Source organism: Nicotiana tomentosiformis, chromosome 4, assembly GCF_000390325.3.
Source record: "Nicotiana tomentosiformis chromosome 4, ASM39032v3, whole genome shotgun sequence".
Lineage (NCBI taxonomy): Eukaryota > Viridiplantae > Streptophyta > Magnoliopsida > Solanales > Solanaceae > Nicotiana > Nicotiana tomentosiformis.
In genome coordinates, this window is record NC_090815.1 from 71,577,596 (window position 1) to 71,596,301 (window position 18,706).

Genomic DNA, 18,706 nt, shown 5'->3' on the forward strand with positions numbered 1-18,706 from the left:
CTTGATTCTAATTTCCTCTAACATAGTAATGATAGATTTGTGCCTAGCTCTCAATATCCAACTATTGAATGTCTCACACATATTGTTCTCCACTACATCACACTTACTATGTTCTTTGAAGTATGACCTACACCATGTCTCCTTGTTGTATTTCAGTAAGTCTTGAACAATATATCCCCCCAGCTGGTCCATTTCATCCAACTAAAGTAAACTTCAAATGTAGCTCTTGCACACTGCCAGAAGTGTTTTCTTCTTTCCTCATCAAGCCAAGTTTGCTTCCAATTAGTCCAGATATGTCTAGCACACCACCTCATCTCAATATTTGGCAATAACTGAGTTATGGCTAAATGAAGACCCTACAATCAACAACATTATATTGTTATAAATTAAACATAAATGAAAACAATTACACTTTAAAGACAAAGTGTTAGAAACCATACCTTCTGCATATCAGACATGTCTGTCAGCCCTTCTCCTTCAGTTTCTGTCAAGTTCAGATCATGCTTGAGACATCTGATAAACCAAGACCATCTATCCTTTAAATCCTTTTCAACTACTGCCCAAGCCACATGGTACATTTAATTATTTTCATACTTGGAAATGCAGGAAAACAGTTCACCTTTGCATGTCTCCTTTAGGAATGTACCATTAAAGCCAATTATGTTTCTGAAGCCTTCTAACCATCCAGTTTTTAATGCTTCAAGACAGACATAAATGCCTATAAACACAACCTTGCCAGGTTCTGCATTCTTAGATGTCCTTATCACTACAATAGTGCCAGGATTAGTAGACTTTAGCATTTCTGCATAATCATGAAGTCTAGCAAATTCTTTCTTGTAATCACCCATATTCTCCTTCATAACTATCATTTTTGCTCTTATGCGGGAAGTTTTACTCACATATAGACCATATGCTTTCCTAATTAAGGCTTGAATTTGATGAAGCTTAATTTGAGGCTCACTAATTATTCTGTCTTTGAAGTTCTTTGCAATCCATGGTGGGTTACACATCTTGTTCCTTGTCTTCTTGTAGCATTTGTGGACAGGGTAATATGTAATCACCCTAAAATTCCCAGTGCTACCTTCTATGCTGCCAAGAATATGCCATGGACAACCTTTCTTTGTGCAGTTTGCCCTAACCCTTTCCCTCTCATTAGGTTTCAACTTAAGGTTCATATGTTTTTGAATAAAATAGGTCTGCAATGCCTTCCTAAACTATACAACATTCTCAAATATCATATACAGTTCAAATAATATTTTTAACTTGTGTCAAAGTAGAGAATTATTTTCAACAATAATTGCCTTCAAAAAAGAAATGCATAAACCAATTGCGTACTCTTATCTACGATGCAAAATTTAAGGCGGGTGAAGAAACTCCGATGGCGATGGCGTGGGTTTCTTTTCCTGGACTGCTGCCTACTTTTTTTGTAATTGAAACTCTATTTTCTTTGGCTACAGCTGTTAGAAGGCCAGTGTGTCTTGACGCGGCAACTACAAATAAAACTAGGCCGAGTTGCGCAAGAGTAAAAGTTCTTGTCGATTTGTTGGCCGAACTACCTAAAAAGGTGCGATTGGATATTGATGATGAAGCTTCTGGTGGTGTTCGAACAGAATGGGTGAGAATTCAGTATGACATGCTACCAAAATATTGTAAGGAGTGTAAACTACAAGGACATGATGAAATTGAATGTTGGCATTTGCACCCGGAACTTATTGAGAATCGAAGCAGCAAGAAAAGGAATGATCTTGCTGAGTTGAACAACTGGAATTCTGTTGCTGATGAACAAGGAAAAACCAAAAATCACATTACCCCTTTAATGATTCTAACGAGTGGAAAAGTAGTTGGGAACGTAGGTGCACAGTGGAAGGAAGTTCGGGATAATCGGGGAACCAACAAAAATAACAAAACCCAGGTACAAGAGCAAACCGGCAATACAATTATGCCAGTGAATGCTGGTGTACAGCAGGTGCACAATAACTTTGCACTGATGGAGGTCGAAGAAGATTAGACAAACAAGGTTCAAACAAGGAATAAATTTGTAGTATTAGAGGAGAAACAAAGTGATATAAACGAGAACAACCAACTGGTTTTGGTGGGGGGAAAACCAGTCTTCAGTTCTAAAGATGGTCCTACTCCTTCTGGGATTCAGTCCACAATCGACTGGATTCATAGAAGGTTTGGGACTAGCAAAGAGGAGCTAAAACAACTCAATGTGACCACAAGCCAATCTTGTCATGCGATTACATCTCAAACTTTTAAAGATTCTGGGCGGATGGAGGATCATGATGAGGTAAACTCTACAAAGGTCTTATGGAGCGATGCAGTTGAGGTTAAGAATGATCAGCTGGGCAAAACAAAGATAATAGAAGACAAGGTGAAGAAGGACAATAATCCAAGCTCACCCGGCGATAGGCTGGCGACGCCAGGCCTAAAGCCAGGCTCACTCGGCGATAGGCTGGCGACGCCAGGCCTAAAACCAGGTTCACCTGATGAGGAAGCTACAGTAAACCCCAACCTTCGAGCCACTGGAGAAATTTTAGCCTATGTATATGGTGTTCTGGCATATGTCCATGAGCTACATTTCAAAGAGTATGAACAGGCTGATGAGCGGGCAATTGTTCCAAGAGCATCCGGGGAAATAGAGGAAGTGCCTATGGAATCTGGCACTGATCAAACCATGCAACTACATCTTAATGTTCTAACTAAGACTCCTATACAACATTTACATGATTTAGTTACACACAATGTGACACCAATTGATGAAGACTTATTGAGACAAAATCCAATGGAAGATGAAGGAGATGATGAATCAACTACCGAAAACTTCAAACAAGTGGCTAGGGAAGGGGATTTATCACCCACAACTAGTGCTAAAGGAGGTAAAAAAAACTAAGAAGAATCAAAGTAAAGATCCACCACAACCTTCAAGAATAATGCCCAGGAGGGCAGCTTCTCTATCTAGATGATGATCAAAACATTAATATGGAACATAAGGTCTGTGAATACACAACATGCCTTTCCTAGGGTGATCAATATGAATAGGGAGCATAATTTTTGTATAGTTGCATTGATGGAGCCTTTTCAAAAGAAGGGACTCATTGAGAGATATAAAAGGAGGTTGAATATGGAGACTGCTTATACAAATATTAATGGGCAAATATGGTTGTTCTTCGATGTAGTTGTGGAATGGGAATTAGTGGAGGATACTGAGCAACAGGTGACTGTGAGAGTGTTTCACCATGACCTGGGGCAACACATGATGATGATATTTGTTTATGCAAAATGTTCAGCAATTAAGAGGTTGGAGTTGTGGGATCACTTGTATTATTTAGCAAGTGATATGGAATTACCATGGTTGGTAGGAGGGGATTTCAATGTGTTATTGCATGAAGATGAGAAAATAGGGGGACTTCCAGTACACCCTCCTGAATATGAGGATTTTGCATTTTGTGTAAACTCTTGTGGTTTGTTTGAGCAAGGCTACAAAGGAAGTCCATTCACATGGTGGAATGGGAGGTCCAATGCTGAGTGTATATTCAAGAGATTGGATAGGATCTTTGTGAATTTGCCATTTCAGAACATGTTACCAACTATTGAAGTTGAGCATCTAATCAGAACTGGATCAGATCATGCACCATTGCTAATGACATGTGGGGTGCAGACAACCAAGTTTGTCAAGCCTTTCAGATTCTTGAACTTTTGGACAAAGCATGCTACATTTATGGATGTGGTGAGGCAGAATTGGGAAGCTGATTTCATAGGGGATCCGTTTCTGATGTTCAAGCAGAAAATCAAGAGGGTGAAGGCAACACTCTCAAAATAGAATAGAGAAATATTTGGTGATATCTTCAAGCAACTGGCTATTTTGGAGGACATTGTTAGGGTGAAGGAGATGTTGTTTGAAGAAGAGCCTACAACTGAAAATAGGATTGTGCTTCAAAAGGCTCAATCTGAATTGAAGAAACACTTGAATATTGAGGAGCAATATTGGAAGCAAAAAGCTGGGATGAATTGGTTTGCTGAAGGAGATAGGAATACAAGTTTCTTTCACAACCATGTCAATGGCAAAAGAAAGAAATTGCAACTGAAGAGGATCAAAAGTGGCAGTGGGGTATGGATTGAAGACCAGGAGCAATTGGCTACAGCTGCAGTGGACTTCTATCAAAGAAAGTTCACAAATGAAGGTGTTGCTTTCGAATTTTCCTTGCTCAATAATGTACCTTCAATGGTCACTATGGATCAGAATTTGGAACTTAGCAGATTGCCAACAATTGAAGAAGTAAGGGCAGTAGTTTTTGAGCTTAGTGGGGAGAGTGCTAGTGGCCCTGATGGATTCACTGGCTTGTTTTATCAAACATGCTGGGATGTTATTGGTGCTGATATACACAACATGGTTCTACACTTCTATGGAGGAGCTGCATTGCCTAAATCCATCACTCACACCAATCTAGTGTTGCTGCCCAAGAAACCTAGAGTCGAGACCTTCTCTGACTTAAGACCTATTAGTTTGAGCAACTTCATTAACAAGGTTTTGTCTAGGGTGTTACATGACAGATTGGAGATTTTTTTGCCATCTCTAATAGCTCCTAATCAATCCGGATTTGTAAAGGGTAGGAGTATATTTGAGAACATCTTATTGACTCAAGAAATTGTCACTAACATAAGGTTAAGGGGAAAGCCAGCTAATGTGGTGATCAAGCTTGATATGGCTAAGGCCTATGATAGGGTCTCATGGAAGTACTTATTGCATGTGCTAAGGAAGATGAAATTTTCTGAACACTTCATTAACATGGTGTGGAACTTGATATCAAATAACTGGTATTTAGTATTGGTGAATGGGCAGTCCTCAGGGTTCTTTAAGTCGACAAGGGGTGTGAAACAAGGGAATCCCCTATCTCCAGCATTGTTCATTCTGTCAGCTGAGGTACTTTCCAGGTCTTTGAATAAGCTTTTTGAAGACAAGTCATTTGTGGGATTTGGAATGCCTAAGTGGTCTGATTCTTTAAACCATTTGGCGTATGCTGATGATACGATAATCTTTGCATTTGCTCATCCTCCCTCTTTGAGCAAGATTATGGCAGTGTTGGGGAACTATGAGAAGATATCAGGTCAGATGATCAACAAAGATAAGAGTTCATACTACATGTATTCAAAGGTTGCTAATGGATTGTTTCAGGCAGTTGGAGCTATTACAGGATTTGCAAGAGGTAAATTCCCCTTCACATATCTAGGGTGTCCTATTTTTTACACTAGAAGGAGGAAGGAATATTATGAGGAGCTTATCAAGAAGGTGAAGGCTAACTTGCATTCATGGAAAGGAAAACTGATGTCATTTGGAGGAAAGGCAACACTCATCTCTAGTGTGTTGCAAAGTATGCCAGTTCACATGTTATCAGTCCTTGATCCACCAAACAGCATCCTGGGGCATCTACATAAGACTTTTGCTAGGTTCTTTTGGAGCACAAAGGAAGAAGGGAGAAGCAGACACTGGGCTTCATGGAAAAATCTTTGCCTTCCTAAAGAGGAAGGGGGGATAGGTTTTAAGTCCTTAAATGATGTCTCAAGGGCACTGTTTGCTAAACTATGGTAGAGGTTTAGGACCACATAATCTTTGTGTTCTAATTTCATGTGGAATAAGTATTGCAAAAAGGAGCCACCAACTGTGGTGCGTTTTAGGGGAGGGTCTCATATTTGGAGACAAATGCTGAATGCTAGGGAAGAAGTAGAACATGAGATCGTATGGGACTTGAAGAGTGGAACAACTAATATTTGGCATGAAAATTGGACTGGATTGGGTGCACTTTATCATGTATTGCCTGAAGACTTTCCAATCAATGAAGGTCTTCAGGAGGTGGAAGAACTGCAGCAAGGGGAAACATGGGATGATCAGCTGCTAGATCAAACTTTCAATGAGGAAATTGCAGAACATATAAGGCTAAATGTGCACTATGAAGGCAGTGAGGGATATTGGGATAAGCCATACTGGATGCCAACTCCTTCAGGCAAGTTCAGTGTTAGCAGTGCTTGTCAAATACTAAGGCATAGGGCAGATCCTAATCAGGAATTCAAGTTAATATGGATTAAAGGTTTGCCATTCAAGATATCCTTCTTCTTCTGGAGATTGTGGAGGCAGAAAATAGCCACCGATGACATGTGGAGGAGGCAAGGGCAAATGGTGATGTCTAGGTGTTGGTGTTGTCAGCAGCCCCAAGAGGAATCCATTGAGCATATATTTGTCACAAGTCCTACTGCCTCTAAGGTATGGAAATTGTTCATGGGGGCTGCTGGAATTTCTGTGCAATTGATTCAATTGAAGCAGATTATAAGGCATTGGTGGTATGCTCAGTGTTATCCGAAATTAAAGCCATTATTTCAAGCAGTACCAGTTATCATCACTTGGGAGCTGTGGAAGAGAAGAAATGCAGGTAAACATGGTGGTTCAATGTCCACAAATAGGGTGATTCATGAGATAAATAGGACATTGCATCAACTGGGAAGGGTGAGGTATGCTTGGATCCCTAATATTCCATTGTTATGGCCAGACATGATTCAATAATTTGAAGGATATAAACCTATTGATCACTATAAGAGTAACATGGCAGCTTCCTTGTCATGGTTGGTACAAATGTAATACTGATGGAGCTTCAAAGGGCAATCCTGGACCTAGCTCCCTAGGCTTTTGTGTGAGGGATGATGAAGGTGATGTGGTGTATGCTAGGGCAGTAGACCTGGGAGTTACAACTAATGTGGTGGCTGAAGCTAAGGCTATTCTTTAAGGGTTGGAATATTGTGTGGATCATGATTTTCACCCTTTCATACTGGAGACTGATTCATTGGTGATGAAGAAGGCGATATAAGGGGAATGGGATCCTCTTTGGGTAATTGCACAGGATGTGAAGAAAATTATAGAGATGAAGGACAACTTCAATGTGATCTTTCAACATGTGTTCAGAGAAGGCAACTCACTGGCAGATTTTATAGCTAACATTGTGTTCTCTTTTGCAGGTACATCTGAGTTTCATTCATTCTCTGAACTGCCTAGTGCAGGGAGGAGGTTGATCAATCTAGACAAATCTCAATCACCCAACCTTAGGATTAGGATAGCAAAGAGAAGAACCCCAGACTGATGGCTTCACAATATTGGACTCTGAAACTGATATGTCCAAATGCTAAGGAAGATGCTGAACCCATCATATGGTATTTTTGGAGATTATTGAATCATTTCTCAGTGGTATTAGCATGATTTCAAGCTTAATCTGAGGATGGTTTAGCAATGTTTTGAATGATGTCTACATTAAAGGTTCTAGTAGGGAAGGATCTGTGCTTACAAGATCACAAAAAGGCACAGGCTGGCCTTTGCCTTGCAAAGTCTTCTTAAAGCCAGATCATTCCTGGCTTTTGCCTTGTAAAGCCTGGCTAAAGCCAGCTCATGCCTGACTTTTACCTTGTAAAGCCTGGCTAAAGCCAGCTCATGCCTGGCTTTTACCTTGTAAAGCCTGGCTAAAGCCAGCTCACGCCTGGCCTTTGGCCTGCAAAGCCTGACTAAAGCCAGCTCATGCCTGGCTTTTGCCTTGCAAAGCCTGCCTAAAGCCAGCGCATGCCTGGCCTTTGCCTTGTAAAGCCTGCTTAAAGCCATCTCAAGCCTGGCTTTTGCCTTGCAAAGCCTGCCTAAAGCCAGGCTCCTCTTCTACACATTAATCTTGATGAGTGAGCACATGATTAATACTTGAACAAAATCAATCCACTGCATATGGAGATCATATAGTAGCGACACTTGGAGGATGATGCAGACTTCAACTTTGCGGTGGAGATGTTTGGAATTCATTTTAGACTATGGACAATATACCTTGGCGCCTGGTGAGAGCTTGATAGGTATTGCTTGGTATTTGCCAATGACAATTGGATTCACATACACTAATAGGAGAAGGAAGCATTCAACTTATCTTGTTGTAATAGTTAGTTAATTAGATTTTAGCTTTTCTATCTTTTTTAATAGCTAGTGGCTTCATGCAACTTCTATTTTGGTTTTTGGTTTGGACATCTTGTAAGCATTGGACCCATTTTTGGGATTTTATTTATATATTAGCCCTTAGGCAAAAAAAAATAAAAAAACAAATATGCCATTACATGCATGACACTACATTAAAAAGGGTTTTCACTCCAACATGTAACGAAACACAGCAAAAGTCCCATATATTGAGGAAAATTAAACAGTAATTACGACCTAACACAGCCTTCCCCTAAAACCCCTAAACAGAGCAAAAGCCATATATATTGAGGGAAATGAAGATCAATAAAAATAAAATATGAAGAGCAGCTGAAGAAACTTACCCTACAAACTTCGATATCAACTGCGATGATGAAAATCCCGTAGAAGAGAGGAGAGACTCACTGTTGTTCGATACTTTCTAAGCCCTAACTACGCGGGTAATTGTAAAATGAGGGGAAAATTTGGGTTTGGCCATAATAAGTGACTTGGAGCCTACGTGGTCTAATTTTATTGACGTGGCGTCCAACGTGTAGGCGTTTGTATTACACGCACTGGCAGCCTCATGTCATAAGCGTTTATTATTCACGATTTGAATGAGTGTAAGTGTTCAATTGGAAAACTTCTAAGTTTGGGGACCGGCATGACAAAGTGGTACAAGTACATCACTCTGCCTTATTTTTATTTTTAAAGAGGCACCCAACAGGTATGTTGAGATTATGGTTGAACATGTTTTTTGGACCTCTTCGTTATCGTCAAATTGGCGGTAGCTTGATCTGGACCCAGATTGAACCTGTCTTCAACTTCGCTTCAATCATTGTCTCGGGTAACACTTGTTAGGATCGAAATAACAAGGCGTTATGAGAAAGCGAACAAAACAAACCTTGGTGATGATAAATCTGATGAGAAAGAGAATCTATACTATATTAAAAGCACGAAGGCACTTAGCGAAATATAGTTCGCCTTTTTTACCCTTTAAGAATATATTTTATATTGGACAAAGCAGTAATTTTAGTTATTTTCCTAATATGTAGGAATAGGTATTTAATTATTTTTCTAATATTTAAGGACAATCATTTAATATTCACCTAATATTTATGATTTTGATATGGAAAATTATATAATTATTTAGCTCGAGAAAACTGAGAGTCTCGTGGCCGGCCGTGGCATCGATCATACGATCGATGCTAGGCAAAGGAAAGGAATCCTTAGGGCATGCTTTGTTCAGGTCTATATAATCTATACACATTCTAAATTTATTTCCCTTCTTAGGAACTACCACCACATTTGCTAGCCATTCGAGGTATTTTACTTCTCGAATGGATCCTATTTTAAGAAGTTTGGTTACCCCGTCCTTGATGAAGGCATGTTTGACCTCGGACAGGGGCCTCCTTTTTTGCTTTACCAGATGGAATTTCGGATCCAAGCTCAATCTATGAGTGGTTATTTTTGATAGGATCCCTGTCATGTCAAGATGGGACCAAGCAAAACAGTTCACGTTAGCTATAAGAAATTGAATAAGTTTTTCCCTGAGCTGGGGATCTAACCCCATGCCCAGGTATACCTTTCGCTCGGGCAGATGTTCGATTAGCGTGATTTGCTCCAGTTCTTCGACCGTCGATTGGATAGCGTCGGAATCATCAGGGACTACGAAGGATCGAGGGACCCCATAGTCATCATCCTCGTCAGTCTTCTGATTCTCTAGTTGGGTCGAGGTTGACGTTTGTGATTGCTATTTGGTATCTCGCTCCCCCTTCGAATCTGATCCTTTTGTCGATGATAGTGAAGATATCAAAATTAATTCATCGACGACAAACATTTCTTTTGCGGCCGGTTGCTCCTTGTAGACCGTTTTGATTCCCTCAGATGTAGGGAATTTCAGAACCTGGTCACGGGTCAAGGGTACTGCTCTCATGTTGTGGATCCATGGCCTCCCGAATAGGGCATTATATCTCATATCGCCCTCGATCACGTGAAACTTTATTTCTTGAATGGTCCCAGCCACGTTTACTGGCAAAATTATCTCGCCCTTAGTAGTTTCACACGCCATATTGAATCCTTTCAGTACCAAGGTAGCGGGCATGACCTGGTCCTGGATACCGAGTTGCTCTACGACCCTTGATCGAATAATGTTGGCCGAACTACCTGGATCAATTAACATATGCTTAACTTAAGTTTTATTCATAAGTACATATATTACCAGTGCGTCGTTATGGGGTTGCATGATTCCTTCCGTGTCTTCGTCACTAAAGGACATGGTTCCTTTAGGTGTGTAATCTTGAGTCCGATCGCTTCTCACTTACAATAGACATCTTAGTGCGTTTGAGCACCGACCCCTAGGGGACATCGATCCCTCCGATGATCATATGGATGATGTGTTGTGGCTCTTCTTGTTCGTTCTGTCTATTGAAATCTCTGTTTTTGAAATGGTTTTTGGCCCGGTCACTTAAAAATTCTCGAAGGTGCCCTTCATTGAATAATCGGGATACCTCCTCTCTCAACTGCCTACAGTCTTCGGTTTTGTGGCCATGGGTGCCATGATACTTGCACATTTGATTGGGATGGATCGGATTGTAGAGGTCGAGGCCACTTAGTATCTTTGATGCGTCTGATTGCCGACACGATGGCGGATGCATCGATGTTGAAGTTATATTCTGATAACCGTGGTGCTTCCTTAGGTCCGGTATGCATGTCGAACCCATTCCTGTTCATTATCTCCCGAGACCCTTGGCCTCGATCACTTCTCCTTTCGCCTCGTACGGAGTAACGTGTAGGTTCGCTACCCCTACGATCTCCGTTATACGGCGGATATCGATCCTTGTTTGACCTTAGTTCTCGGTCGACGTCCCTTTTAATAACGGACCTAGAACCCAACTGGTCGTCTTCAACTCTGATCTTCGATTGATATCGATTGTGTACATCGTCCCAAGCAATAGCCGGTACTCGATCAAATTCTGCTTCAACTGTCGTGAAGCCATCGGGCTTCATTCGTTCAGTCCTTGAGTGAAAGATTGTACAGCCCAATCATCAGTGACCGGTGGTAGATCCATTTGTTCCTTTTGGAAACGAGATACGAACTCTCTTAGCATCTAGTTGTCTTTTTGCGTTACCTTGAAAAGATCCGACTTCCTGGTCTCGACCTTTATGGCTCCGGCGTGTGCTTTTATGAAAGAATCTGCAAGCATAGCAAAAGAATCGATAGAATTAGACGACAAATTATGATACCATATCATTTCCCTCTTTGATAGGGTTTCCCCGAACTTCTTCAATAGTACTGATTCGATCTCGTCGTCTTCTAGATCGTTCCCTTTAATGGCACATGTGTAAGAGGTGACATGTTCGTTGGGGTCGGTCGTTCCATTATATTTAGGAATTTCGGGCATGCAAAACTTCTTGGGGATCGGTTTAGGAGCCACGCTCAGGGGGGAAGGATTTTGCACAAATATTTTGGAATCCAAGCCCTTCAATATCGGTGGTGTCCCCGGGATCTGATCAACCCTGGAGTTATAAGTTTCTTCTTTTCTTGTCGTTTGCTTCAATCCTCTTTTCTCCTGACTCAATTCGTTTTGTCAGTTCCTCTAACACCTTAATAATTTCGGGATTAGTCCCAGATTCTTGTTCATTCGATCTTACTACAGCTAGCCCCGTTTCGTGGGTGACTTCTCGGGGTGGACCTGGTTCGGTCCTGCTCGGTGCCTGGGTTTGGCTCTGCAACTGAGCTATCACTACCTGCTGAGCATACAACATTTCGAAAATCATATGCAGGCTGATCCCGTCTTCTCCAACATTTTGGGTATTTCGAACTGCAGATCGAGTTCCACCATGAATGCTATTTTCTGGGTCGGAACGCTAGTTCGCCTCGATGGCCACATGCAAATTATCATCAATTGGATCTATGGCCCGAGCTCCAACGGGATTGACTGGTGGCCTTTCATCCCCGGTCGTCAGGTTGCTGTTCTCATCTTGAAGGTCAGCTTCATTGTCGATAGGTAGGGCCATTAATTAAGAGTTCATCATTTTTAACCTGTAATCAAAGATACTTCCAAAAGCAAGTGTAAAATGGTGTGTTTTGTAGAGATTCGTACCAAATAACCACTGTTATCCTTAGCCCCACAGTGGGCGCCAAACTGTTTACCCGAAAAATGGATAGAAGTTGAATTTATACGTAGTTCTAAGGATACGTGGTATAACTTGGTACAAATTGGAAAATTAAGTAGAAATATATCGAATATTGATTGTAAAAAAGGAATGAAATACAAACCCAAATTGAGTAGAGAATGGTCTATAAATGAACAAGATGAACCAATATAAAAAGCCCTAAAGAAGGATAATGTTTACTATATGTATGTAAATCTCAATAATCTCTGAAATGTGAGAGTGTATTGATGTCTGAATGTTTAATGTGTGATGCCCTCTTTACAGAAATGATAGCCACTCTTAATATAGTGGAGGAATCCTACTTTGGATATTAAAAAATACATAGTGGGGATCCCATGATAGATTAGTTAAATAACTTTTCCTTAATTCCCGCCGAGATTCTCTCCCCTAGTGCGACTACAACAGCTTTTTGTCTCTTGGCTCGATCTTGGTCGGTCTTGGTATTGGTCGATCTCTGGATCTTGAGCTCGATATTGACACGAGCTCGATATTGACTCGAGCTCGATATTGACTCGAGCTCGGTATTGATCGGTCTCTGGATGTTGAGCTCGAAAACACCACTTCACATATAGCTCGATATTTAACTCAAGCTCAATATTGCTTCGAGCTCGGTCTGGATCTCGAGCTCGATAACCCGGCTTCACATCATATCTCGATTTTATAATGACGACACTTGGTCCATTATGTTCCAAATTTGACTATTTATATAAAGGGCAAACTCGGTTTTGACCGTATACAAGGTGCATTATGGAAGTTTTCTAAAATAAAACTAGTTATACAACCAAATATGAAAACTCTATTGGTGCATTAATATCATTCTTCTAATACACCAAATCAAACCTGTCCTAGCTCGAGTGATTCACAACCTAAGGGTCTCAAATTTGATCTGTGAGGTATTAACTCTTGGAGAAGGGCTAAGAATGTTTAGCTCGAATGGCTAAAAGAAAAAAATTAGGTATGGATATTCATTCTTCTAGAGCAGCAAAGGCAGGGAGCAAGGCTTTTAACCAAATCGAGTAAGGGGACTGGATAGAGCTGTTTTTGGTGTTACAAATCATCTTGTTAAGTTCTAAATAATTTACTAATCAAAGATCTTGAAAACTGCTTGGAAATTTGTAAATATTTAAAAGCAAGAAATTTATAGAGAGTCAAGTGAAATGAGTATTATTATTAGCAAAGGAAAACAAATATTTGTGTCTTAAATTTTCAACAGTCCTTAGTCAAAACTCAAAAGCAAGACTTGTCACTTAATAAGTTTCACTCCTATAAATCAAATTAAAACGTTCCTTCGACTAGTCGTTCAAAAGAAGTCCACTAGCCCCACCCACCCACCCACCCACACACAGTAGCAGTAGTAGAAGAAGAATGACGGACACAAAGGTAGAGACGATATCAAGGTTAGCTCAATGGAGGATCGATAACTTCGGAGCATCCACTTACAAGCGATCTGACCCTTTTAAAATTGGTATTTGGAACTGGTAATTGTAAAACTTTACTCTCTATTTTTCCTCTTTCAATTTTTTTTTTCTTCTGATGTTTAAGTTGTTGATTAAGGCACTTATCAATTGAAAAGAACCGGTATTTGTATATTCGGTTGTTTCCAGAACCATCTCGGCTTTCAAAAGAGCAGCTTCCTCCTCCGTTTGCTCGGTTTATGCTCCGTGTCACCACCACCGGCACCAACCGTAGACCTCACATATCTCCTGGTACCTTTTACTTTCACGTTTTTTTTTTTTCGCTCTTCTGTGTTTTGATTGTGTATTTATACATAAAGTTTAAGAAATAAAGAAAGGCTTGAAATTTACCTAACTCCGTATTTCCTTTTTTGGTCTGTTTCAAAAAGAATAATCCTTTCAAAATTTGAAAATAATTTTGCTTAAACTTACAATTCGCTTTTATAACACACAAATATTCTGGACCACTTTTTGAATTGTTTAGTATCACAAATTCTAAATTTTTTTATTTTTTCTTAAATTTCGTGCCCAGTCAAACAGGTTCACATAAATTGGAACAGAGGGACCAATTACTATAAAAATTTGTGTGGCTATAAATCAAGAAAAATGAGACATTTGAAGTTAAATTATTTTTAAATGTAGAAATGTCACATAAACTGAGACACAGGGAGTACCATTTTCCTTGATGTACTTTTGTATTTTGGTACGTCTAAAAAATATGGTCTATTTTCTGTTCTGGTAAAGTCACTGCTTTCGGAGAAACTTATATTAGTTTGAAACTTTGAATTTTTAGATGATATCTGTATACAATTTACATAAGATATGACAAGTTTAAATAAATATCCACAGGACACAAATATTATTACATATTCAACTCACCTGTGAAAATTGACGCATGTCATATAAAGTGTGGCCAAGGCGATGTTGAGTTTTACGTTGGTATCAAGAAGTCTTACAAGTAAAAATCCTTAGGATGAATTCAACTCCCAAATGTTTTAGCTCATGCTACTATGCGCCTCCTCCCCCAAAAAATAAATTAAAAAATGAAACAAAAAGAAAAAGGAGAAGCAATCCTTATGAGTAGTTTCTTTTTCTTTAGCTATTGATCTGTTTGATGGATGGTTAGATTCTTCAAATGTTTTTGGAAGAATGGCATATATCTGGCTACCATAGTCCATAGGCAGATGCAACCTATTAAATGTGGGTTCAATTGTACCCAGTATTTATGCATGGAAAACACATATATATATATATATATATATATATATATATATATATATATATATATATATATATATATGAAAAGGCAAGTAAAATTTCAAAAAAGAATAGTACTAAATTTTGAACCCTTTGTTTCACAAGTAGAGTGCCTTAGTGCTAAGAACCTAAAAAATTGAACCCCTCAGGTTTGTTTCCTGATCGATCTGCCTCTGCTGGCTACATGTCATTCACTTGTTCTGTTCGCCTACAGAAAGAGAAAAAGCAAGAAAAGAACAAGGGTTATCCTCCTATCATCTAAACTTACATATTGGCAGATTTCGTACTAATTGAACTGATCGTGCTGCACATATTGATTTTGATGGAAACTTAGGGTCCACCAAACTGTATAGAGATCAGTTCCCACAGAACACGCACAATAAGAGATAAGTAAATGATACAATAGAGTTTTACGTGGAAAATTCCCAGCTCACGGGATTAAAAACCACGACTTACACTCGTACAATTTCAACTTTACTAACCGAGCAACTTCAAATTACAACCTATTGTAACCTAGGAATTAAACTCTTAATCCCTCACTTACTTGTAATAACTCTATTACAAGCCTCTTTGTATTGTAATAACTCTATTACAAAGCTCACAACTCGACTAACTGTAGCCAAGACACAAACACAAGGTTTATGGTTTTACAAATGGTTTCCTACACAATACTTCTAACTAAGCTAAGTAGGAATTACAAGTAGATCACTCTAACAAAAGTACAACACAACTAAGGATATATAATAGCACAGTGCTGGAAACTGGTCCTTCGTTCTGTTATTCTTGGTTCTTGAAGCCTGGAAGTTACTTGCAAGATGGCAACACACTTGTGAGGAAACTAACTCAATTTTCAGATGTGCAAATTTGTGTTTTTCCTTTGCTTCATATTAATAGTATTCAAGTGATGTCACTTGGATGATGCAAGCAAATATCCGGTACAAGGCATTCCCCATAAAGTGACTGCTGCACTGTTGTGTGTGTGCAGAGGAACAGTCGCAGCGACTTTACAGCTGTGGGGAGTTGACTGGTACAGTCAGCAAGGGAACTGATGTCCATATATTCCCTCTGTCGTTTCTTTGACTCTAGTTGTTGTAACTTGTGCCCTACTTGAGACTTGTTGTTCTTGAGCACTTTGAGGATGTGTAACAGGTTCCCGATCTGGTTGTTATCATAAAGTTTGTTAGATCATCAAAACATAAAAAAGCACATAACTTGTCAGATTTCTTTTCTCTTTTTCACTAAAATTTTCATGTAGCAGAAAACTGGCTGAGCTAGGTCTTAATATTTTCTCTCAAAATCTTAGCTTCTTGCTCTATTCACAAAAGGTCTGGTTGCAAGTCATATATTCTCCATTTTGCCACGCAAGTGTAACTTATCTATAAATACCATGTCTATAACAGTGATCGTCAAATGACATCATGGTTATTTGCATTTACTATGGATTATTTGGTAATTGATCTGCACTCTGCTGAACGGCAAGAGACGAAGTTACTTGTATGGTGTTCAAATGTTCTCTTGGCAAGTCAACAAATGTCCATTCCTGTTCTCATGGAGGGATGGACGTGCTGACATTTTTTAGTAATACTTTATCAAGTCAGTTGCCAGCTCATATCTGAAATGGAAACGTGCAGTATACATATACCCGGCTCTGAAGCTTGTGGTTTCTTTGGAAAGCAATTATTGGACTCATCTCCTACTCATCTTATGTTTTTTTCCCCGCATTCTAGTATATTAGGCAGCCTGTATTTTGGGGGATGAGTATGTACTGTCAATTACCACGACCTGTGTAATCTTCAGAGGATGGGTGTTATATTGCACACTGCATGCATCTTGTGATGACTAATGGGGTATCTTAGGCAACTCAGACCAATGTAGATTATCCCTTAACCCTTCCTAGTTTTCAGTCAGGGAAGTCTTGTCATCAGACATTTTAACTATATACTTAGTCAACAGAAGGACTTAGCAGGAGCACAATTGGATGTTTACGGTAAACTGACACCTACAAATAGCCGAAGCACAGAGCCCAAAATACCAAGTCAAAAGGACCGAAAAGCACTGAAAAATGAGAGCAAGAACAGTTCAGTATTCTACACTTTCAGTGTCCTTAATGGTGCGGTGCACGTAAATTTTCCTTCCTTATATGGTCAAATTTTTTTGTTTTATTGTCCATAATTCATTTTAAAAAAAAGACTTCCATACATGCTACAAATCAAGTGTCTGCCTTTTCTTGTAGTATAAGAACCTATGTCTAGACTGCCTTCGGCTATTAATATGCCAATAATTGCTAGCCCAACTGTTGTGTACTATTTAGGCTTTTAGTTAAGGATTGTTATGATTTTTAGTTGCACAGTGAAGCAATATTCTTCAGCTGCACGTCCAGACACATGATATTGTATACTCTTTTGCTTCCTTGCGTTTCTCTTTGTTGTCCAGACTAAAGAGCCTGCCACTAATGTCCATCACACACGTTGAATTGCATTAGCATCCTGCATTAACCATATTTGACATGTTATGTTGCATATAATTCTGTGGCGGTCCATGATGCAGTGTATGAGAGGCTGCTTCGAACAAGTGATGACTTTGTGTGGCCTATTGATTCTGCGTTACAAGGTCGATTCATCATTGATGTTGAGTTCCTTGACCTGAAGATCTACTCACCAAATGTGAGTTTCTTGACATTCTACAGTGTGTGTATGCTTAATATGTATGAGATTGCTAATTGAAATGGTTCTTTGATAAAATACCTATCCAGTTGTAACAGATAGGGCTTGTGTTTAGGTGTATATAAATTGACTTCTTTGGTTGTTCCTTTCTGCAGATTTGAACTGAAAAAAATGAAATTTTCCCAATATACCGTTTTACAGAAAATGAAAAAGAATGAAAATTTCTTCTCAGCATTTACCAGAAAACGACCTTGATATGTTTTTGAACTCATGTTCCTTCACTTAGTAACCTGTGGTAATTGAAACTTTAGGGCGGAGAAGGCAAATCTATATGGCCCAATGACATTATTTTGCAAGCTTTAGCTACCCAAAGTACTCTCCGGTGTCTCTCTCGTATGCTTGACGAGTCCATCCATGCTGATGTTACCATAAATACCGCTGATGGATCAGTGAAAGCTCACAGGGCGATACTGTCTGCTAGTTCTCCTGTATTCCACAGCATGTTCCTCCACGATCTCAGGGAGAAAGAGTCCTCTATGATCGACATAGAGGACATGTCAACAGAATCATGCACAGCCCTTCTCAGCTACCTGTATGGGACCATAAAACAAGAGGATTTCTGGAAGCACCGGTTGGCACTGCTGGGTGCGGCAAACAAGTATGACATTGCAGATTTGAAGAATGCTTGCGAGGAAAGTCTCCTAGAAGACATCAACTCGGGAAATGTCCTCGAAAGATTGCAAGAGGCTTGGCTTTACCAGCTAAATAAATTGAAGAAAGGTTGCTTAACGTATTTGTTTGATTTTGGCAAGATTTATGATGTTAGGGATGAAATAAACAACTTCTTCAGACAAGCAGATAGAGATCTGATGCTGGAGATGTTTCAAGAAGTGCTCACAGTTTGGAAGCCCGCGTAACCTGATATGAGGTTTTTGTCCATATCTGTATATAATATAGATAACTCTAGCTATTACTAAGCTGTAGCTTTCTACGAAAGCCATGTTGTGTCTTACACTATTATAATCCGGTGTAAATTTGTGGTACTATTAAGTATGCTATCTGGTCAAAACGGAGATGATTAGTGTTCTGTGCTGGCATCTATTATGGGGGTTTTTCTTGTGATTGTTGTGTTAACACTTAAAAGATTGGTAGAAACTATCAAAGTACAAAATCCTTAGTAGAGAGTC

General features: G+C 39.5%; 2 protein-coding genes across 2 annotated transcripts; one reads left to right on the top strand and one right to left on the bottom strand.

Annotated features, from left to right (window-relative positions):
* Positions 1–152: 152 nt before the first annotated feature.
* On the bottom strand, positions 153–1,175 carry LOC138909911 (uncharacterized). The gene is made up of 3 exons (XM_070201128.1): positions 595–1,175; positions 441–513; positions 153–356 (listed from the first exon to the last, which is right to left on the bottom strand). Exons 1-3 carry the CDS (start codon positions 1,173–1,175, stop codon positions 153–155), a joined length of 858 nt encoding a protein of 285 aa, XP_070057229.1.
* Positions 1,176–13,457: 12,282 nt separating this feature from the next.
* LOC104117903 (BTB/POZ domain-containing protein At1g21780) lies at positions 13,458–18,606 on the top strand. The gene is made up of 4 exons (XM_009629037.4): positions 13,458–13,623; positions 13,700–13,851; positions 17,404–17,519; positions 17,831–18,606. The coding sequence occupies exons 1-4, from the start codon at positions 13,511–13,513 to the stop codon at positions 18,434–18,436; spliced, it is 987 nt and encodes a 328-aa protein (XP_009627332.1). The 5' UTR covers positions 13,458–13,510; the 3' UTR covers positions 18,437–18,606.
* Positions 18,607–18,706: the final 100 nt, after the last annotated feature.